This window comes from Mus caroli, chromosome 3, assembly GCF_900094665.2.
Source record: "Mus caroli chromosome 3, CAROLI_EIJ_v1.1, whole genome shotgun sequence".
NCBI classification, from domain to species: domain Eukaryota; kingdom Metazoa; phylum Chordata; class Mammalia; order Rodentia; family Muridae; genus Mus; species Mus caroli.
In genome coordinates this window covers 132,314,422-132,335,010 of record NC_034572.1, presented here as the reverse complement: position 1 = coordinate 132,335,010, position 20,589 = coordinate 132,314,422, and the positions used below count along the sequence as shown (strand labels likewise).

Below are 20,589 nucleotides of genomic sequence, written 5' to 3'. Positions count from 1 at the left end.
GAAAACACCTAATTCTCTAACAAAACAAGGTAATCATACGGAGTCCCGTTCTTAACAAGAGAGGCCATTTCCCAGAACTTCCAAGCCTGCTATTTCAAAGGCTGTGTCACTCACACCAGATATCAGAAACAAACCAGGTGTAATTTACCTCCTTTTATGTAGTAAGAAATGCGAAAGTAGTCCATTCGCGAGAGATCTTAGGGAACGACTGACTTCTGCTGCTCGATGAGAGAGGCCATGGAATAGCCAGGGCTTAAAATAATGTTCATCTCCTCACTGATGAATGGTTCCAAGATCATATTTCTTATCACTGCATTTAATACTGGGTCTTGCTATGTGGCCTCAGATGACCTCAAATTTATAACCATCTTTCTTACACTACCCTGCCAGGTGCTGGAATTACAGGCATCCACCACCCTGTGGATGCCCTGTGTAAACAACATGTTTTCTTTCTTGTGTCCCCATTTTCCACTTTTTCTTTCTTTGAGATGGGATTTCACGCAGCCTCAACTACAAAGCCAAGAACTGCCTTTAACTCATGGCCCTCCCGAATCCACCTCCAGAGTGATAGGAATAGAGGTGTAGATTACCATATCAAGATTATGTACCAGAGATGGCCCCCAGGGCCTTGAGAACCCCTAGGAACCACTATGCCAACCGAGCTACATCTCCAGCCCCTGGAGAGCATTTCTTGATCATCACACTAACACGTGCCATTCAGGGACAGGAGAGAGGCCTTGGCAGTAAAGAGCACAGACTGTTCTGCAGAGGACCTGGGTACAGTTCTCGGCACCCACGTCAAGCAGCTAATCCATACTCTAGTTCTAGGGCATCCGAGGGCCTCTTCTGGCCTCTGCAGATACCTGCAGTGGTGGTCTCAGGGCAGAGGTGAGGTGGAATTGGCAAGGCTGTGAGGGAAGAAAAGCAGCAGAGTATGAGCTCCTAGGATCGGGTGAGCAGAAGAGAGAGTGAGGCACCGCAACCCGGAGCGAGGATGGGTTTCTGAGAGCCCCATGGATGAAAAACCACACTGGGTTTATGCATGAGAATGAACTATGTGGGGACACCCAGCAAGGGCTCAGTAAGGAAACAGAAGGTCCAACTAAGCTCCCGGGCTGGCAAAGACATGGAGGGATGACAAAGGGAAGGAGGCTGCCTATGATGGCGAGGATGCCTGACCCAGGGTACACATCAACTGAACGAGTGTCTGTCGATCTCAAAGGAGAATTCTAACAATGGTGTGACTTTGAGCTGCGTCCTTCACCCAATCAACACTCCTCCAGTGGCCTTCATTAGTGACAGCCACTGGAACAATCGAGGCCTGTGCAGCCAGTGTTCACAGGACCACCCCGGCCCTTTTCAAGTTACAGCTTCATATTCACAGAGGGAGAAGGAAGGCTGAAGGAGGAAGGCTTGAGTGAGGAGGAGGAAGTGATGGGCACTGACCAGGTGTGCGGCCAAAGCCACACTGAGCGGAAGGGTGTCCCTCTAGAGGAGCGGTTTGGGCTCTAGAAGTAGAAAAGGTGGATGTGATAGTAGGCATGCCTAGAATTGTCCACTGAGCCCCAAACCCAGAGAGATGTGTAGGTTACATGGTAAGACAGCTGGGGCTGATAACAAGCTGGAACTATCAGCAAGCTGTGGACTCAGGGATGGACAGTGGATCTCAAACTCCATGGATACCCAAAAAGGGAAAAGGAACATAGTACATATTTCCTTTTTAATATATATGTATATATATATAATATAGTTGTATTAAATATATTATTATATAAAATTAATACTAAATATATAGATATTTTAAAATGTTAAAGGCTTATTTATTTATATTTTATGCCTGTGCATGTATGTACATATTGACCATGTATATCAAGTGATATACATCAGTGATAAGAAATATGTACATACATGATCTCCTGGAACTGTAGTTACAGAAAGACGTGAACTTCCTTGTAGGTGCTGAAAAAATGAACCCAGGCCTTCTGCAAGAACAGCAAGTGCTGTTAACTGCTAAGCCATCTCTCCAGCCCCTAGGCATACTTTGTATGGCTCCTCAATTGTCCCCTCAGTGGTGGAAAGGGTAGGCTATAGGGAGGCCAGGGGTGCATGACCAAGAGGATGGTGGTGGGATCCCAGCCCATAGCATGTGAGGACCACCCAGAGAAAGGATGCTATCGAGATTTGGGCTGTAAAGCGTGGCAGAGGCAAATTCCTCAAAACCCGGTGGAAAAGGTTTTAGTACTTTTATTTATTTGTAAATGTCAAAAAGCAAATAAATGGTAACAAGGGCCCACGTTCGTTCGTTAACATAAACACTCTCACACTAACCTTTCCAGTTTGGCAAGCGTATCCTTAGCTCCGATTGGCAGCGCGCAGGTAAGGCGCAACTCATGTTCCTTACTTTGGAGCCTCTGGAGCTGAGCTGAGTCCTGTAGGCTTTGCTCTCTAAGCAGCGGATGAACATGTCTGCGTGGGGTCCACCAGATTTATTTCTCGACTGGAAGTTTCTCCACTGGGCACTCAGGAGGTGTGTGATTTTGCCATGCCAGACCAGAGTTTTTAAGCTAAATTCAGCCAATTACAACTAGGTTGTTCCACACATTATTCTATGGGCTTCTTTATCATCTGCACACACACATGTGCTCTCTATGGCCTGGTTGTCATAGTTATCTAGGGCCATGGGCAGGTCCACGGCGTTGCCCACCGGGGACTAGGGAGTTGGGCGTGAGGTATTCTTTATCCATCGTGTCCTCCATAGTAATAATGAAGGCTTGGTTTTCATTACTATCTGTAGCCGCGGGAACACAGCCATGGTGGCCCCCGGCCTGGCAATTTCCACAGCTTTGGGAAAAATGCCCTCTGAGGCTATGTGTTCCTTACAGATGCTCTGCCTGCATACTCCAAAGGAAGCAGAGCTCTATCCTAAAAATCCCCAAGAGCTTAGAGGAGAGATCCAACACAGAGTATAAATCCATAGTGATTTGAATAGTAAGAGTATCCCAAATACAGAAACGGGGAGCGTAGGGCACTGTGGGAACTCTGAAGTGCACAACCACCCGAACCAGCACCGACTGCAGCATTCTCGTATGCATGGCTCTTATCTCTCCAATGCACAACCACTCCGACCCCCACTGAATGCAGTTATTCTCATATGCACGTCTTTTGTGAGTATACACACACCCTTCCTGCATCTGAGAACTCAAACTCTTTGCTTCAAATTCCTAGATTCAGCATCAGGGTCCGTCACAGGCTATGTGTTCAATAATGTTATCAGAAGTAATGAGTTCACTACGGCTACACATTGCCAAGGGTGTTGGAGACCTGATTCATGCTATGTAACTGCTACGTTTCCCTCTAAGCAACAGATCTTGTGATCTCAGAAAACAAAATGCAGACCAGCTTCCCCTGGAGAGGCAGCCATTCTTTGTATCTTCAAGGGCAACTGGAATTTACAAAAAAAAATTATTATTTCTAGCACTCACCTGCTATATTAACCCGGACTGAGAGATACTAACTTTGAAGGGTAGTTACTTTAGCCTCCACTGCTTCTGTGCTCCACGTAAGTGTGCTTCAAGTTTTTCACATTAAGGAAATCTGATCCCCACCGTGGATTTAACATCACTCCAGCTTTGACTCAGTTCAAAGTCCTTGCCTCCTCCTTTAAACTAAACGTCACAGCCTTGTCTGGGGTTTACTGACTAAAACTGATGTTAACCCAGCAGATTCAGCCACTTTCCACCCTCCACCTGACTAGGGTTCACTCAGAACCAGAGATCTGGCCTGGTGAAGACTCCAAGGTCTCAGACAAGGGGCGTCTGCGGTTAGGCAGGCGGAGTCGGCAAGGTCCTTGACATCCTCCTCCTGGAATGTCCTCAACCTGTTCCTGCAGATCTCTCTTACTCCATAAAGTCGAATGGCACTTCCTCAGGAAGGTTCTCAGCTCCAAAAGGGACATCTCAGGGCTAGGGCTCAGTAACAGAGCATTTGCCTAGCAGCCACAGGCCCTGGGTTCAGTCCTCACTAAAACAATCAAACTGTAGAATGCTAGACACTGGTCTCCTGCCACTCTCTAAATAGCCGGTACTCAATGCTTCTTGCTGCTGTTTGGATGCAGTTCCTGGCCAGTGATCTCCTTCCAGCAAGTGTCTCTCCTAGAATGTAAGCCGGCTGAGGTAGGGACTCTGCAGCACTCCTTGCCTATAGCAAGGCCAGAGGTCCATACCCATGAGCGGTGGGCCACGGGCTGGGCTACTGTATGGCTGGATACTTTTAGCCCCTCCTCCTCTTGCTCATCAAGTTCTGCTGAATGACTTGGGCCATGTAACTTCAGTTCTCAAGAAAAACATCCCACTTACTGGCAGGGGCCCTGACAAAGGACTGAGATGTCATCCTTTTCTGACATGGTGGCAGCCCGTGTATTTGGGAGCTGCTGCCAATGTTGAAATTTTTTTTAAATTTCATCAGAAAAGACATGTGAGGAGACCAATGAAATAGAAACATAACTCTATTTCATAAAGAGGAAAAAAATCTTCAAAATGACCAACTCCCTGTTTATTACAAGAATAGACAACTAGTTCATTTAATGCCCTCTGGTATCTCTGTCAAAACTGCCAGAAATGGACTCTTAATAAAGGAGTTGCAAGAAGCCGTGTTATCTGGCATTTAGCCAGACAGAGAGCTCTAAAAGGGGAATTTCTGAGATTCCACCAGGACAAATCCCAGGGCTTAACTGGGATGAAGAAGCAGCTAACCACAATCCAGGAGAAGATTGGTATTCAACAGAGCAGTTTCGCCGGATGAACCTATCTGTTCAGGGAACTTAAGCTGTCTTACTTTGTATAAGGAAGGCTTTGTTTCAAAAGGTTACTGTTTGCTGGGCAATGGTACATTTTCCATAATCTAGTCAATATATTATAGAAGCATTCCATAAATGTAAGGAGTGGTGCCTTTTTCTCCTTATTCTTTAATATATCATTACATTTGTGCATTGTGTGTGTGTGTGTGGTGTGCATTTGCATTCTCCTATTCAGCGTGCTGTGCAAGTTTGCATTCACATGCATCTGCATGCATGTGGAGCTCAGAGGTTACTCACGTGTCATTTCTTAGTTGCCATCCACTTCATGTTTTTCAGACAGGGCCTCTCACGGGTACCTGAAGCTCACTAGCCAGGCTCTGGGATCCTGTCACCATCTCTCCAGCATAGAATTAAAAATACGTGCCGCCACGCTTGGCTTTTTGCATCAGTGTGGGGATGGACTGAGGTCCACATGTTCATGTGGCAAGCATTTTACCAACGGAACCCATGTCCCCCTTTTATGCAGTGCTGGGGGCTGACTCCAGACAATGCTCTTCCACTGTATAACACACGCATGCTCTGAGGTTTCACTCCGAGTGTGTTTCCTGGGTCTGTCTGGAAGAGCCGCTACTGTCAAACTCTCATTGCCACCTCAACGTCTGTAATTTGGCTGAAGCCCTGGTTAGGTCTCCTTTCTATTTACTGGTAACAGCTCTCAATACATTTAACACTTCAAAAGAGCCTTTGCCTTGAAGTAAAGCCAGGCTCAGAAATACCCAGTAGATAAGAGAAAGCCCTTCCTGAAGAATAAGCCAACTCCTTCCTGGGTTTGCCAGACCACTGACCAAATTCCAACACGGCTCACTCTCACAAGGTAAGAGCACTGTGTAGCCAAAACATGCTTTGAGCGATTTCACTCCCTAACAGGGAGGAGAGAGGGGGTGATTCCCAATTTTGGATATCGGTGGTACACTGGGGGATTCAGAGAAAAATCAAAACATGCAGCTGAGAGCACCGCTTAGGACAGGAACTGCCCAGAACCCAGTCATCACTGAGACTCGGAATACGTAACGTGATGTGTCTAGATTTTCCTTTTTCTATGCAGTGCGTGACCACTGACTTGGAGCATTTCTTGATATTTATGACCAGTGGCTGCCTGTTCATGTTCCTCAGCATCAGTGATGAATTTATCTGATATCTACACATAAATTTATATTTGGCTTCCATCCCACCACAAGGCCTAATGAAAAGCCATTTTTTATCACTTAAGTCATCTTCCAAAAGGATTCAAAAGATGAGAGAGGGAAATGAAAGGTTACAGGTCACATGGTGACATTTATAAGCAGACTGAGGTCATCGTGGTTGGGTGAGGCTGTGCCTTGGAATCAAACCCCAGTCACGTCCTCCAAGGTCCACACTCACTACACTGTGGCTCTGCTGATTATTTTGATGTTGTGAGCACTTGAGACACCCAGTCGTGAAGAATGCTTCCTCTCATTAGACAACGGTTTGTTTGTCCCCTGTGCTGATCAAAGAGCAAGGGGAAACACTCGAGACGAGACACAGCCTTGAACCAAACCTGTTCCTCTCCAAGGAGTTCCACTTACTTTTTCATTCCACGCCCACAGTCCGATTCCAAGAAACGTTATTCCCAAAAACTGAAAGAGAAGAGGAGACGGGGTCAGCATTAGGGAGAGAGCACCATGTGTTTACTCTCGAAAATATGGTTTCAATTGGTTGTTTTATTACATTACTTGATCAGAAAAACAAGACAAAACAAAACAAAACAAAAACAAACAAAAAGCTTTCTTTAACATCTGCATTAACGAGGAAAAGAAATACCACTGCCAACTTGCTTAAAATATTGTAACATTGAGACAGGGTAGGAACCCTGAAAGTCATTCAAATGGTGACTTATAATCTTTAGGTAGACTCTTGAATGAGATGAACGAACGTTCAGAGTGGAGAGGCTGAGCCCAAGACACTGTTCATTAGATGTGAACATTTAGGGCACACATTACTGAGGCAGCGATCTCTGTCCCACTGAACCATTTCGAGTGTACCAGGTAAGAGAGAGAACACAGGAGCCCCATGTCCTCTGACCGACTCTTCACCTCTCCTTCAAAGGCAGCGAGAATCCTATTCTCCCTGTGATCCATGTGACCCAAATAATCCTCAGACTTTTTTTTTAAAGACACTAAAACTGTGGTTCCAAGGGCCCCCATTACTCTTCCTAGTCTACAGCATGTCCCACAGCTCCATGTAAAACTTGGCACACACATGACATGCACAGTGAATGAAGGCAGACTTCCTCAAAGAGCTGTCAGCCACACTGAGGATGGGGGGGGGGGTGATGCAAACAGCGATGGGACGGGCTTCTCACTTTAATTGGTTCTCACTAGACCCTGTCTGCTCTGAGACACACATTTCGCCCTTTACATTTTAACATCCCTGAAACTGAAATGTGGTTTAAAAGGCATGGTACCATCCCCCACCCCCCGCCCCCCAACAGTACTGAAAACACCAATGTGTCTCCTAACTGGGCCGCCGAAGATCGGGTGGCAAGCGGACAGTGCTGCCCACCCAGGAAGAAACCAGGGCCAGGACTGAGCGTGACTGGACTCACAGAGACTCTGAGTTTCCTTTCCAAACACTGAAGTGGTGGGAGGGGGTGGGGTGACAAGCGGTTTCTGTCTGCCGGTGTAAGAACACTGTTTATTTGACTAACATCTTGATTAAGTTAAATGTCAGAAGAGCTCTCTGCTGAGAGGGTGTCTGAAGAGCACAGCAGTGAGGGGTGGTTATGCCCCAGGTTCAGGGGAGTCTGAGGATGCTGTCCACCCAGCAAGATCTTGCCGTTCACAGCAGGGAGTTCTGACACTTTAGAGGCAGACAGTGCAAGATCAGTCACTCAGAAATGTAGTCCTATTTATAAGAAAAGAACTTCCCAGAGCTCAAATAATAATAATAATAAAATAAGATAAGCTTCAGTATGTCTTCAGTTTGAGAAAGAAAGAAAGAAAAAGAAAAAAAAAAAAAGAACCTCTATTCTCCCTACCCTTTCTCCTACCCTTCCTCCAAGGGAGCTACTTTAAAAGTTCTGTCATGGTTAGTTTACGATTGCTGTGACAGAAGACAGTGAGGAAAAATAACCTGGGGAGTAAGGGTTTATTTCCCTTGCACTTCCACATCACAGCCCATCACTGAAGACAGGGCAGGAACTCAGGGCAGGAACTGATGCAGAGGCCAAGGAGGGATGCTTTGTCTGCTCTTTATACAACCTAGGACCAACCACCTGCCCAGAGGCAGCAGCACCACCCACAGTGAGTGGACCCTCCCACAGCAATCATTAATTAAGAAAATGCCTCCCCAGACTTGTCTGCCTAAGTTTGCCCACAGACCAAACATGTAGACACAGAGTCCCAGAGTCCCCAGTCCCAAATGGCTCTAGCTTGTATCAAGCTGACATAAAACCTGCCAGCACACACTTAGAAAGATTTCTTGTGGGGCTGAGAGATGGCTCAGAGGTTAAGAGCACTGACTGCTCTTCCAGAGGTCCTGAGTTCAATTCCCAGCAACCACATGGTGGCTTACAACCATATGTAATGGGATCTGATGCCATCTTCTGGTCTGTCTGACAGCAACAGTGTACAGTGTAAGATACATATATCATTTTTAAAAAAAAAGAAAAAGAGAGCCGGGCTTGGTGGCACATGCCTTTAATCCCAGCACTCGGGAGGCAGAGGCAGACGGATTTCTGAGTTCGAGGCCAGCCTGGTCTACAAAGTGAGTTCCAGGACAGCCAGGGCTATACAGAGAAACCCTGTCTTGAAAAACCAAAAACCAAAAACCAAACAAAAAAGAAATTTCTTGTTTTCAATGCCTATGAAAAAACTATGGTCAGCCCTTCTACTTCCTTGGTCAGTGTGCTATTTCATTTTATGTTCCTGATAAAAAAACAAGAAAAAGGTCCAGGAACCAAACAACGTGGCGTATTAGTATTGTATTCATAGGTTCTAGACAAAATACAGTCACAGGAGACAGACAGAAAGGAAACACAGGACTCTGTCGGATCAGGGATGCTCTACAGGGCAGAGTTCAGGCTTCGCTGCATGCAACTAAAATCAAATGCACCGCGGGGGGAAATGTCCGACCTTCTAAGGCTAAAGCTCTCTGTGGACAACAGTCACGGCTCCTGACGCAGAGTTCAGCCACGGTATCACCGTCGGCAGTGGATGGCATGGAACAGATGGTATCATGGTCAAGTCCCTGTCTCACTGCTGACGAGTAGGCTGGGTGCATGCCTGTCCCTGCCAGCCGCTCCTGCAACTCTGCTTTCCATATTTGCCGGGCTCTCTGCTTCCTGAGTGGGAGGGAGTGTCTTCTCTGAGCCTCACTGCAGAGTTTAACTTTGAAACTGGCATTGTGATGGCCTCCTTTTTAGCAAAGGGGGACATAACTATGGGTAGGTTCTTTTGTAGAACTCACAGGTGCTATGAGGAGGAATGGAGATCTGATAAAGGGCAGGAGTCCTCACTGATGAATTTCCACCCCCAACCCGGGATGGCAAAGGGATGGCATTTGAGCCAGAATTCTGTGAGACATGACCAGGACATGGCATGGCTTGACGGCAGCAAGCAGAGAAGGTGAAGTAAGAGATGGGTGCCTACCTACAACCTCAACCCTTGAGAGGAAGACACAGAGGACCAGGAGTTCCGGTCCAGCCTTGGCTACAAGAGACTACCTCAAGAGAGGGACAAAATGTCGCCTTCGCTTAAGGACTGATTGTCAAAGGGACATTCTCTATGCTAGTGTTGACCGTGGAGAAAGTGAGAAACTTGGCTGGGAGTGTGGAGAAGACTCTCTTCCCTTTACATATACACAGTTCTCCTTTCTCCTCTTGGCACTTTGGGGGATTTTTTTTTTCTTTTAAGAATCAGAATAAAAAAAAATTGAAAGGATAAGATTTTCCACAGAGGAGAAAGAGGCAAGTGGGGGTTGGGGGAGAGAGAGGAGAGACTCACAGTGTTCTTTACAGTCTGCTTCAATGCTTCCTGCTTTGACTTGTGTCTTTCCAAAAGGGAGTTTAAGAATTTGGAGAAAGGGGCATGACTTGAAACTTACGGGAACCATTCCATACCTAAGCGAGTAACTACAACAGGGCGGGACCTCGGCTTGCTGCATAGCTTCTGCACTACATCAGCAGCAAATGTCTTCCCGACTGCTCTCAGCCCATATGTTTTGTTTTAAAATCAAGTTGTTCCAGCTCCAAATAATTAACAGTGAAGAGCCAAAACCCAGAGACAGGCACGCAGCACTTGAAGCAGTTTCCCCTTTCCCCTTCCCAAAGGAAAGACGCCCAGAAACCCCACATTGACCTTACTGTGAGACCCAGAGAGAGAGAAGGGGGGCACGCGGAGGAACGCTGGGAACTCGTCATGGTGACCAGTTACTCTACTGAGATGGAATCAAAACGGAACCCCACACTCTTCCCACACAGCAGTGTATGCAAATGTTGGCACGAATGTCAGTCCATCAAACTGTTGAAGTTGTAAAATGAGTAACAATACTTTAGTGGGATGCTAAATATGAGCTAAGTCGCTATTTTCATTTCTGGTTTTGGTACTAGGGCCAACTCTGGGCCTCTTACACAGCTAGGCAGGTGTCTATCACTAAGCTGTACTCTCAGCCCCGAGATACTAAATTTTTAAATTATCATACATATATACAATGATCTGTATCCATGAGGAACCCCCCTCTTCCTCCCATAGGCTCCCCTCAACATATGTCCCCCTCATCTCCACGTCCTCTCTCTTTCTTTCACTAACAATTACCTCAGTGAGTCCAGTTAGTGCTGTATGCATGAGGATGGGCCACATTCCCAAAGACAAACTGACTCTTCCTAAGCCAATAGCCCTCAGGTAGGGGTGGATCGTCATGAGCCCCTTCCCCACCCCTCCCCTCGCCCCTGCTGTAATTATAAGACTGGCATCATCTTGTGTACGTGTTAAGCAGGTAACCACTGGTGCCACTGGGGCTGGAGAGATGGCTTATTGGTTAAGAGCACTGACTGCTCTTTCAGAGGTCTTGAGTTCAATTCCCAGCAACCACATGGTGGCTCACAACCATCTCTAATGGGATCTGATGCCCTCTTCTGGTGTGTCTGAAGACAGCTACAGTGTACTCATATACATAAAATGAATAAATAATTCAAAAATAAATAAAACATTCTCCCCCCAAAAAAATAAGAATCTTTTTTTGTTTGTTTGTTTGTTTTGTTTTTGTTTTTCAAGACAGGGTTTCTCTGTGTAGCCCTGGCTGTCCTGGAACTCACTTTGTAGACCAGGCCTCGAACTCAGAAATCCGCCTGCCTCTGCCTCCCAAATGTTGGAATTAAAGGTGTGCGCCACCACCACCTGACTAAAAAATAAGAATCTTGACTGACCATTGCTTAATACAAAAAGATCAAGACTGAGAGTAACACTAACCTAGTGGAATAAAAATACATATTTAGAAGAAAGCCTGGTAACATGTCCGTTTCCCAGACAACAGGAGCATGTTTCCTCCAAGGACCTGTGACCATGTCAGCCACTGGCCTGTGACAAGCCATGACTTCTGGCTGGCACGTTTTCCCTCTAAGGTTGGTATTGCAGCATGCAGGGCTCACCACTGGGTAAGCTCATGGATGTCTTTTCCTCCTGGCAGCCCAGCTAGTACTTTGGTCACTATGAAAGCCAAGCATTAATGAGTAAAGACAGGTCAGTTCCAGTTTGGTTTCTGTGTCCTGCAACCAAAGTCATCTCCAGCAAGAGGGTCCTACTAAGGAAACTTGTTGTTTTGAGACATATCTCACCAGGTCTCATCTCCTGGTTGGCCTGGAACTTGCTTTGTAGACTTAGGCTGGCCTTGAATTCACAAAGGTCTATCCACCTCTACCTCCCAAGTACTGGGACTAAAGGCATGTGCCACCATGTCTGGCCCCATGATACAGTTTTTAATGTAAATTTCCCAAACCAATACTAACAGTGTGGTCAATCCTAGCCAGTGATCACCTGATAGGCAACTAGCTCAGACTGAGGCGCAAAGGCAAGAGTTACATGCACAGCAGGTTCCCAGATCTAGGAGGAATGAAAAGGATACAGACCATTCCATTAGCCGAGGCTTTGCTATTTATTCTGCTTTGAAATGTTAAGATTTTATTTGGCAAATTTCAACTTATAATTAATTTTATCTTTTTTTAAAGCATAACTCCTGGAAAATATAAGCTTGCATTAACTTGCATCTGTGCAGAATAATGTTCACCTGAAGCATCCCACAGCAATTCCATGCAGTAGATAGATACTTGACATCACTCTTATTTAACAGATAGCAGAATACATTTAGAAACATTGTTTCTCCCAGTGCTGCACAGGCCTGTGCTTGAGTTGCGTCACTCAGGGAACAGGTACTACTGAATATTCCCTTTTAAAGATTTTAAAAATATTTTACTTATTTTTATATGCATGGGCATTTTGCTTGCAGTGCCCATACAGGCCAGAAGAGACCATCCAATCCCCCGGAACTGAGTTATAGATATATACTGCCACATGGATGTATATATGGCAACTGAACCCACGTCCTCCTAACCACTGAGCCATCTCTCCAGTCCCTCCTAACCACTGAGCCATCTCTCCGGCCCCTCCTAACCACTGAGCCATCTCTCCAGCCCTGCATATTACCCTCACTAAAATGCTTGGAACTGGACGGAGTATTTCATATTTCAGAGTTTACCGAATTGGGGTATATTTGCATAGACTTTGCTGGTTACTACAGTTAAACAGCTTTAGCATGAAAATCCAAAACCTTTCAGCCATTAGAGTAGTACTTACAAACCTATGGTTTTTTCAGATTGAGCATGCTCATCCTGTGTGTCCCCTAATGTCTAAAACGCCCTCTCTCTACAGACCAGCTCACGGTGGAAACATTGGGAAGTGCTTGCCCTAATACTCTAAGTTGCTCCTCTGACGTCTAGGCATCCAAGGTGCATTCTTCTGCCAGAACTGAGAATGGCCCCATGGGAACTGAGAGTGGTACGGTGACGGAAGCTAGACCTGAATTCCAGAGCCAGCACAACTGATGCTTTGGCAAAACTGGAAAGGAAAATAGTCTCGGGTGTCACGGGGTGATTCCAGAAGGATGCATCTGCCCCACTGTCAAGTGGAAAAGCTCTTCTTCCATATCCAGTTATTTTCATCCTGGCAGACTCCATTGTTTTGGACTGGGACAGTGTCCCATCCCAACTGGCACGAAATGGACACTTCAAAAAGCCACCTTTCCAGTATTCCAAGTCGCTTTGAGTCCCAACTTTATACTTGACCTTACACGTCTCAAGATAAAAGGAGATAAGAAAAAACAGACATAAGCCGGGCGTGGTGGCGCACGCCTTTAATCCTAGCACTCGGGAGGCAGAGGCAGGCGGATTTCTGAGTTCGAGGCCAGCCTGGTCTACAAAGTGAGTGCCAGCACAGCCAGGGCTACACAGAGAAACCCTGTCTCGAAAAAAAAAAAAGAAAAAACAGACATAGCTCTTACAGTTCAGAGGACTTTCAGATCACAAAAGAATAAAACTGCCCCATGGTAAGGAGAGAATTACAAGTCACCAAGTCTGTAGGGATAGAGGTGTGGCTAACTACAGCAGATGGGAGGAGCTGGCATGCAATCAGAGACTGTGGCACAGCACTTTTGGACCTTGTAAGGCGCCCATTCATCACCCTGGTGACAGGAGGATCCTCAGGGACCATCTGTGAGACTGAGTGGTGGGTGGGAGTGGGTGGGACAGGCTGGCACTGAGGAGAAGAATCACCATGTGGGTTGCAGACGTCTGGATCCACAGGGATCCAAAGGAAGATGAGGAGCAGGCAGGAGCTGATCGTGTCCAGGGTATGGAGGAAACGTGGGTAGAACTGAGAACTACCGAGAAGTGTTTTCCAGTAATGACAGGATGGAAGTGTGAAGGGTAATTGGTCTTATACCTGGAAACTATGGCCCTTCAACATTCCAACGTGGGTCTGGGTTGCTGCTCAGTGGTTGGTGCTTTCCAAGCACACACTGGGCCCCGTCTTCAACTTCCCAGTACAGGGGAAATAAAACCTACTGTTCTGCAGACAGAATCAACTTTTGGGTGCTGTTCTCAGGGCTGGCTGGACCTAGCAGAAATTCTGAAGGATGTTTTTCTTATTTGAGTGCTTGGCTGCTAACTGAATTCTCTGAGAAGCAAATCTCGTGTTTTGTATTTTTGAAAACTAAATTATTTTATAACCATCATATATTTCTGTAACCTCTGCTACTTGTATTCCTAAAAAGAAGCAATGACATACCAGGGCCCAGCCATCCAAGTTCTTAAGCTGCTTCTAAACGAACACTCCTTACTCCTGTTTGCTTAAAATGTAGCAATTTCACCTGGGATCTGTCCAGACTGAAACAAAGTTCCTGATCAGCACTGCAGGAAGGCGAGCCTCACCAACAGCCTAAACAACAGTGGACTACCGTTCTGAGGCTGTAAACCTCCGCTGGAACAGGCAGGAGAGGTGCACCCACCGCCTTCCCTGGACAGAGCAATGAGTCAGCAAGGGAGCTCACTTTTTCTCGCTCTCCTTTTTTCTGAGTCAACACTCCAGCTCTGGCAGATGGGTAGCCAGCTTATACAGGTATCCTATGTACAGCCACTAATACAATACCTGTCTTGGTGGGGGGGGGGGAGTTATTTCAGGAGTAAAAAAAGTCCCTGAGTACAATTCCTGCCATAGCAAAGAAGGAAGTATTACGAGCTGGCAGAAAATTCAGCGAACAGAATGCCAATCCTACTCTTGCCACTGGGTTCTGATGTCCCAGTTTACAACCGTCCAGAATGGTCTTGATAAGATGGCATGACAGACAAAACTCAACTCTGTAAATAGGACAATTCCCATGGAGGCCAGGGCCAATGTCTCTCTCCCTTTACATTGTCACAAGGCCATCTAAGTGTGGCCCCAGTACATATTGCCTAGGGACCTCTAGCCCTGGTGCTGCACAGTGCCATAATACAACACGGGAAAGGCAGAGCCTGCTGGGCAACTACAACCGGCAATGCAGCCACTGGAGGGCTTCGGACAAGTCAGGGAACTGAGCGGACAAGTGCCTGCTTTGTAGCACTGACACGCTAGCCGGGCGGCGCAAGGAAAGACAAGCAATAGAAAGTCACAGATGAGCAGGTTGCTCAGGGCTGCTGCCAGGGAGGAGGGCAGAGTGAGGAGATGAAAGCCAAGTGGAAGGCAAGTGCAGGTACTGCAGAGTGACTAGAGCAAACCCACGAGAGGGGCAGGGATTAGTATCTGACGACTCCATTAGTTAAAGAGTCCTCTGCTGTTACAGAGGACTAGACATGGGGTCTGAGTACCCCCTGTTGGGCAGCTCACAACCACTACTTCAAGCCCCACTAGTTCAGGGGATTAAACATCCTCTTTGGGGCATACACACAGAGACGCATAAATACAAACAAAATAAATATTAAGGAAAAAAACCATGTTCATTGGACACCATGAAGGGAGGAAGGAGCTGACTGGCGGATGTCCGAACAGCACCCTAGCTGAAGCCAGACATCTGGACTAAGGCCCCGGACAGATGGCGACAAAGTGGGACACAAAGTGCCAGGAACGGAGAAGCACAGCTCAGAGGCTCACAGTAGCCAGGCTGTGTCAGGCTGCACAAGCCACTGAGAAGACTACAGTGTGTCCCCAGAGGGGGGCAGGAATCCCTGAAGGGTTCTTTGGCTTCCCAGAGCCTGCAGTCCTTGCCTGATCTAACCAATGACTGATGTTACTAACTGCTGCAAACTGTGGGGTCCACGAAACCACATGAAAGCCAACTGTAAGCAAGGAGTCCATGCAGATTATTCCCTGCCCCCCATCGCTCCTCGGACATTCCCCTGCCTGCTCCCCAACTCCTCCCACAGTGGCCACCCTAACAGGCAGCTCCCCTTTCAGAGTCAGAAAAGCCCTTGTAGAAGATGAACTCAGGCCCCCTTGTCCTCAGAGCTTCCCTGCCATACCAGGTATGGCCTTTGTCCTGCCTGCATGTGTACACAGGACTGGAAAGAATGACAATACCTCATGTCAGACAGTAGGACAGTCAGGGCCTATATTAATCACTGAGCACGTGTACAAGTAAAGCAAAGGTGACAGACGGCACCTGAGCGCTGTTTAATTCTCTTTCTTCTGTCACCAGCTTGAGCATCCTTCCAGAACTGTGCTCCAAAGAGTTATATATTTAAGAGACACTAACGAACTCTAGCTTGAGATCTATTCTGCTCCTTTTCATGAATGGCTATAAAATACCATCACCCACAGTTTTAGGGGATCCACATAATTCTCATGCTGTATGAGCAAAACATTCAGAGAAGCCTAGAACCATAGTGCCGGGGGCTTCCTCTGACTTGTACGAAGCTGTGATCTCTTTTCAGGGCAGCTAAATGAAAATTCCAGATGTTCTAAACCGTTGGGCCAGCTGTTGTGACCGGGCACGAGAAGGAAGAATACTTAATTCAGTCTCCACCATCCACCTGAAGGGCTAGTCCGCTGCTTGTTTATGGGATTGTGGACACAGACTGCTGGGGCTCGATGCCAAGAACAGGATCTGGAGCAGTCCATCACACAGAGCCTGGGAAAGGAAAAAGGGGCCAGGAGGGGGACTTCTTTGGAACTGCGTAGCACCAAGAGCCTGCAGTATCTTCCCAGAGACGATGAAAGGGCTTTTCCCCTTTGAATGCACACTGTTCCAGAAGGCCTTAAAGAAATGCCCACAGTGTGAGGCAGTCTGGTCTAGAGAGCTCTTTGTTAGAACTTGGACCTTGACATTTTGAGCAAGAGCTTGTAATCTGAGATGAGGAGGGGGATGGCTACGCAAGCAATAAAATCCATATTCTTGGAAATTACCCAGGCAATGCAAGCATATAAAAAAGGAACACGAGGGATTAGCTATCCACTTCTAGATAGAAACGTGGAGGTTGCAAAGCATACAGCTCACTAATCTTTGCTTGTCTTACAGTTAAAATAAATAAATAAATAAATAAATAAATTTTTAAAAAGGCTTGCCCTGATGGGCTGCTCATTGGTTACCCCTCCCCCCAGCCATTAGACAAAGCCAAGGCTGAAAACACACCAGAGGGGCGCACTGAAGGCTGGAATGGACTGGAAGTATGTCAGTCTACAGGCGCAAAAAGTAAGTTATCTGTAGGCAAGCACAAACCTCTGTGGGAAGAGGCTCTCACTGAGTTAAGCAGCAAGATGCACAGCACTCACCAACTTGGTCTAGAAGTTTAGTACTCTTAGGTGCACAGCTTTTGTGCTGAAAGATCTTGTTAACTTCAAAACAAAGTACCACAGACATGTTTTAAGAGCTAAAACAAACAAACAAACAAACAATTAACACAAATACAATTCAAAATAGGATTTCTCTTTGTAATGGTGGAAGAAGGATTAAATCATACAACACCTTTCATATGTTCAGTACTGAGCAGGCACCGAGCTAGGTGCCAGGGATAGAAAGGCGAATGAGAAAGCCGGGCAAGGGTGACACACACCTTTAATTCCAGCACTTAGAGGCAGGGGCAGATGAATCTCTGAGTTCCAGGCCAACCTGGTCTACAATGCCAGTTCCAGAACAGCCAAGGCTATACAGGGAAACCCTGTCTTGAACGCCATTCTCCTTACCCGCCCCTCTCCCAAAAGGAAAAAAAAAACAACAGATGATGTCTTTTATTAGAGAGCTAATGGGGGCACATAAATAAAATCACAACTTAGGTGCAGGGAATGGAGTCTTCCTGGAGGCATAGACAAGTTGCCATAGAAACAGAGGCATTGGGGTGGGGGTGGGGGTGCTGACAGAGGAAACTTCCTAGGAAGCTAGCTAGGAACATTCTAGCTGTGTTTGAAAGGGGAGACAAAGGGAGCCCCACTCCTGCAGAGGCAACAGTAGATGCAGAAGGATCAAAGTCTGGCATGGTGGGTCCCTTGAGGGGTCTGCAAGTATGCGCGTGTGCGACAAGGCTCAGGCCGGCAGTGGTCCTCACAGGATGGTTCTGCACCAGGGGACTTATCAGAAATGCACCATCTCAGGCATCCCTCATCCCACCCCATGGAAACTGGCTGAAGGCAGCCGGCTCTCTCCGTAACATGCCTGCACAGTCACCGAGATGCAGGCTCTCTCCGTAACATGCCTGCACAGTCACCGAGATGCATGGCTTTTTAAAGAAAAAGGTTGGTTTTTATTTTATGTGAATGAGTGCTTTGTCTACATGTACGAGCATGTCATATGTGTGCCTCGTGTCCACCAAGGGCAGAAGGAGGCACCTAGAACTGGGTTACAAGGTACTAGGAAGATACTGGAAAGCAAACCCGAGTCTTCTGTAAGAACAAGAGGTGCTGTTAACAGCTGAGCCATCTCTTCAGTCCCAGGCATGTGATGTTTTAAGCTTGAGAACCTAGAGCTAGGGCATGGTTAGCACACCATGTGTGGTGTGTATACCCAGGGACCACCAAGCCATGGGAGACCAAGTGAGAGCTCCAAGCAGGACTGGGGGGGGGGGGGGGGGCCGGGGGGGGGGGGGGGCGGGGTTTGCAGCTTGGACAACTTATTCACTACAGTACAGAGAACAAAGAGAAAGAGGCCAAGCTGTTAGTAGTTAGGCTAGCTGGGAGGCCATTGCAGCCATCCTGGTGAGAAAGACACCAGCCAAAGCGGGAAGGGGCAGGAAAATCTGGGCGAAGACTATGAGAAGCCATAAGGCCAGAGGACTTTGTGACAACAAGCAGAAGGGTGAACGGTGACAGCTATGGACCCTTAGATAAATGTGCCTAGGTTTGTCGGTGGTGAAGGGGATTGAGACAGAGCTCCATGCCACCATACTCATGGTCTGGAGACTCTTTCCATGGGCCTCAAGTTTGGCTTCAAGGAAGAAAAGAATTTCAGGACTACCAGTTCATAAAGCAAAATTGGATTATTTTAAAATGGGCTCTAAAATAAGGATTAAAAGAAATGGGGGGGGCTCACAGGAAAATAAGACAGACCCAAGTGCATGACTGGGATTCATTAAGAGTCACAAAGGAAGAATATGAATATATATATATATATATATAATATGTGTGTGTGTGTGTGTGTGTGTGTGTATGTTGAGCTTTTCAAGGGAAGTCACAATTGTCTTGATATCAGCCATACACACCATTTTGGTGGCTCTCAAATTACATCTCAAAAGACTGCTAAGAAGATGCCTTCTTCTCCCTTCATTCTTTTGACATGTGAGATTATAGGGAGGCTCTGGAGATGCCTTGGCTGTATTATAATATGATAAACCAGGAGTCACTGGGGTTACACAAGGGTAGTAAGTTAGTATATGTTCTTTCCCTGTAAATGGGGTTCCTGGGGAAATTCCTAGCAAACTGTAGGTTTATAGCTGAGAAGGGAGGAAGGCCTTAAGCAGTTATTAATAGCTCTGAAATTCTTGCTTTGATGCCGCTGGGTGGCTGGCATCAACTAGACTCCTGGTGGAGAAGTGCTGTTTTCCCTTGTCGGGATCTCCAAATATTTCCCTGTCTTTCTATCTTGAGTTAGGTCTGAGTCACAAACATGTGAGCCCGGTCAAGTAATTCAACCTTCCTGTTCCTTAGTTTCCAAATACACAAAATGGGGGCACTTATGGTAGCATAAGCTCCGTAGATGGAGAGATTTTCATCTAGTTAGCTTACTCTGACACTCAAACGTAAAGCCACATGCATGCCTCACACATACACAACTGTATGCTCTGGCAAAGCTACGAAAGGAAACCCATGTTGAACACAGACTCACTTCTCATTAGAATTAGAATAAAATGAGAACACTTCAGAAATGAATTTATATAGCGCACCCCAAGTAGCCTCAAAGCACCTTGGGTCCCTCTCCTAACAGGGACTGAGTTTCCCCACAGCGGGCCTTTCTGAAATGGTCCTAAGAGAAGAACATCAGTGCCTAGGAACACCATGGAGTCTTTTCAACAGCTATTACAAGTTATAATTCTGTTCAAATCAATCACGAGAAAAGTGGTAGCAGGTGCCTTCCTTTCCGTGCCCACGTTTAAAATTCCCTTCATGCGTTTACTAGGCGGGCTTCATCTCTCTGATCCTTAACATTCAATCAAAACCTAAAAATAAATAAGGACGAGATGAACATAAGATAGGGAGAGGAGATCTAGATCCATTGATTATCATGTGAAAGGAGGCCCAGAAGCAATTAGCCCTTTGTTATGGATGACAAACAACTGCCATAAGAAGTGCTCTATACATCAGGCATCCCTGATGGCCTCCCTGGCTGGGTGACTCACAATGGGGGAGGGAGTGGATGTCTGAGAACAAAAGGCAGCCTGCCTGGCCTGCAGCGGTTACTTATTTATTCTGTATGTTCAGCTCAGTTTTCCCCCCTTTCCAACTTTTCATGACGCTCGCTATAAAAAGAAACGGGATGGATCCCTTTCAGCCAAGAACATCAGCTCAGCATACTAAGGAGACGGAAACCCGCATGTGCCACCAAGTACCGACCTGCTCTCTTAAGGAATGGGTTTTGACACGTCAGCCATTTATATGTTCTTTTATGTAAGAGTTTATTTCTCAGCCTCTTGGGAATTCATTTGCATACAGGACAAGCTGTCGCCATTGCACAGGCAGCTTGAAGATGGGAAGCTGAGCTCTCGGCAGGCACTGCCTTGGGAGCACTCCATGTGAACACACTCTGGAATTTTCCTTTTCTATTAG

At 46.6% G+C, this 20,589-nt stretch overlaps 1 protein-coding gene across 2 annotated transcripts in view; it reads right to left on the bottom strand.

Annotated features, from left to right (window-relative positions):
- Positions 1–20,589, bottom strand: part of Tspan5 (tetraspanin 5) — a 163,216-nt gene that overhangs the window by 29,819 nt on the left and 112,808 nt on the right. For both annotated transcript variants that reach the window (XR_002377513.2, XM_021157670.1), the window contains exon 2: positions 6,403–6,453. Coding sequence is in view for 1 of the 2 variants with exons in the window: in XM_021157670.1 (XP_021013329.1) it covers positions 6,403–6,453 (51 nt within the window). In the remaining variant the exon portion in view is untranslated. The remainder of the gene's footprint in view (positions 1–6,402; positions 6,454–20,589) is intronic.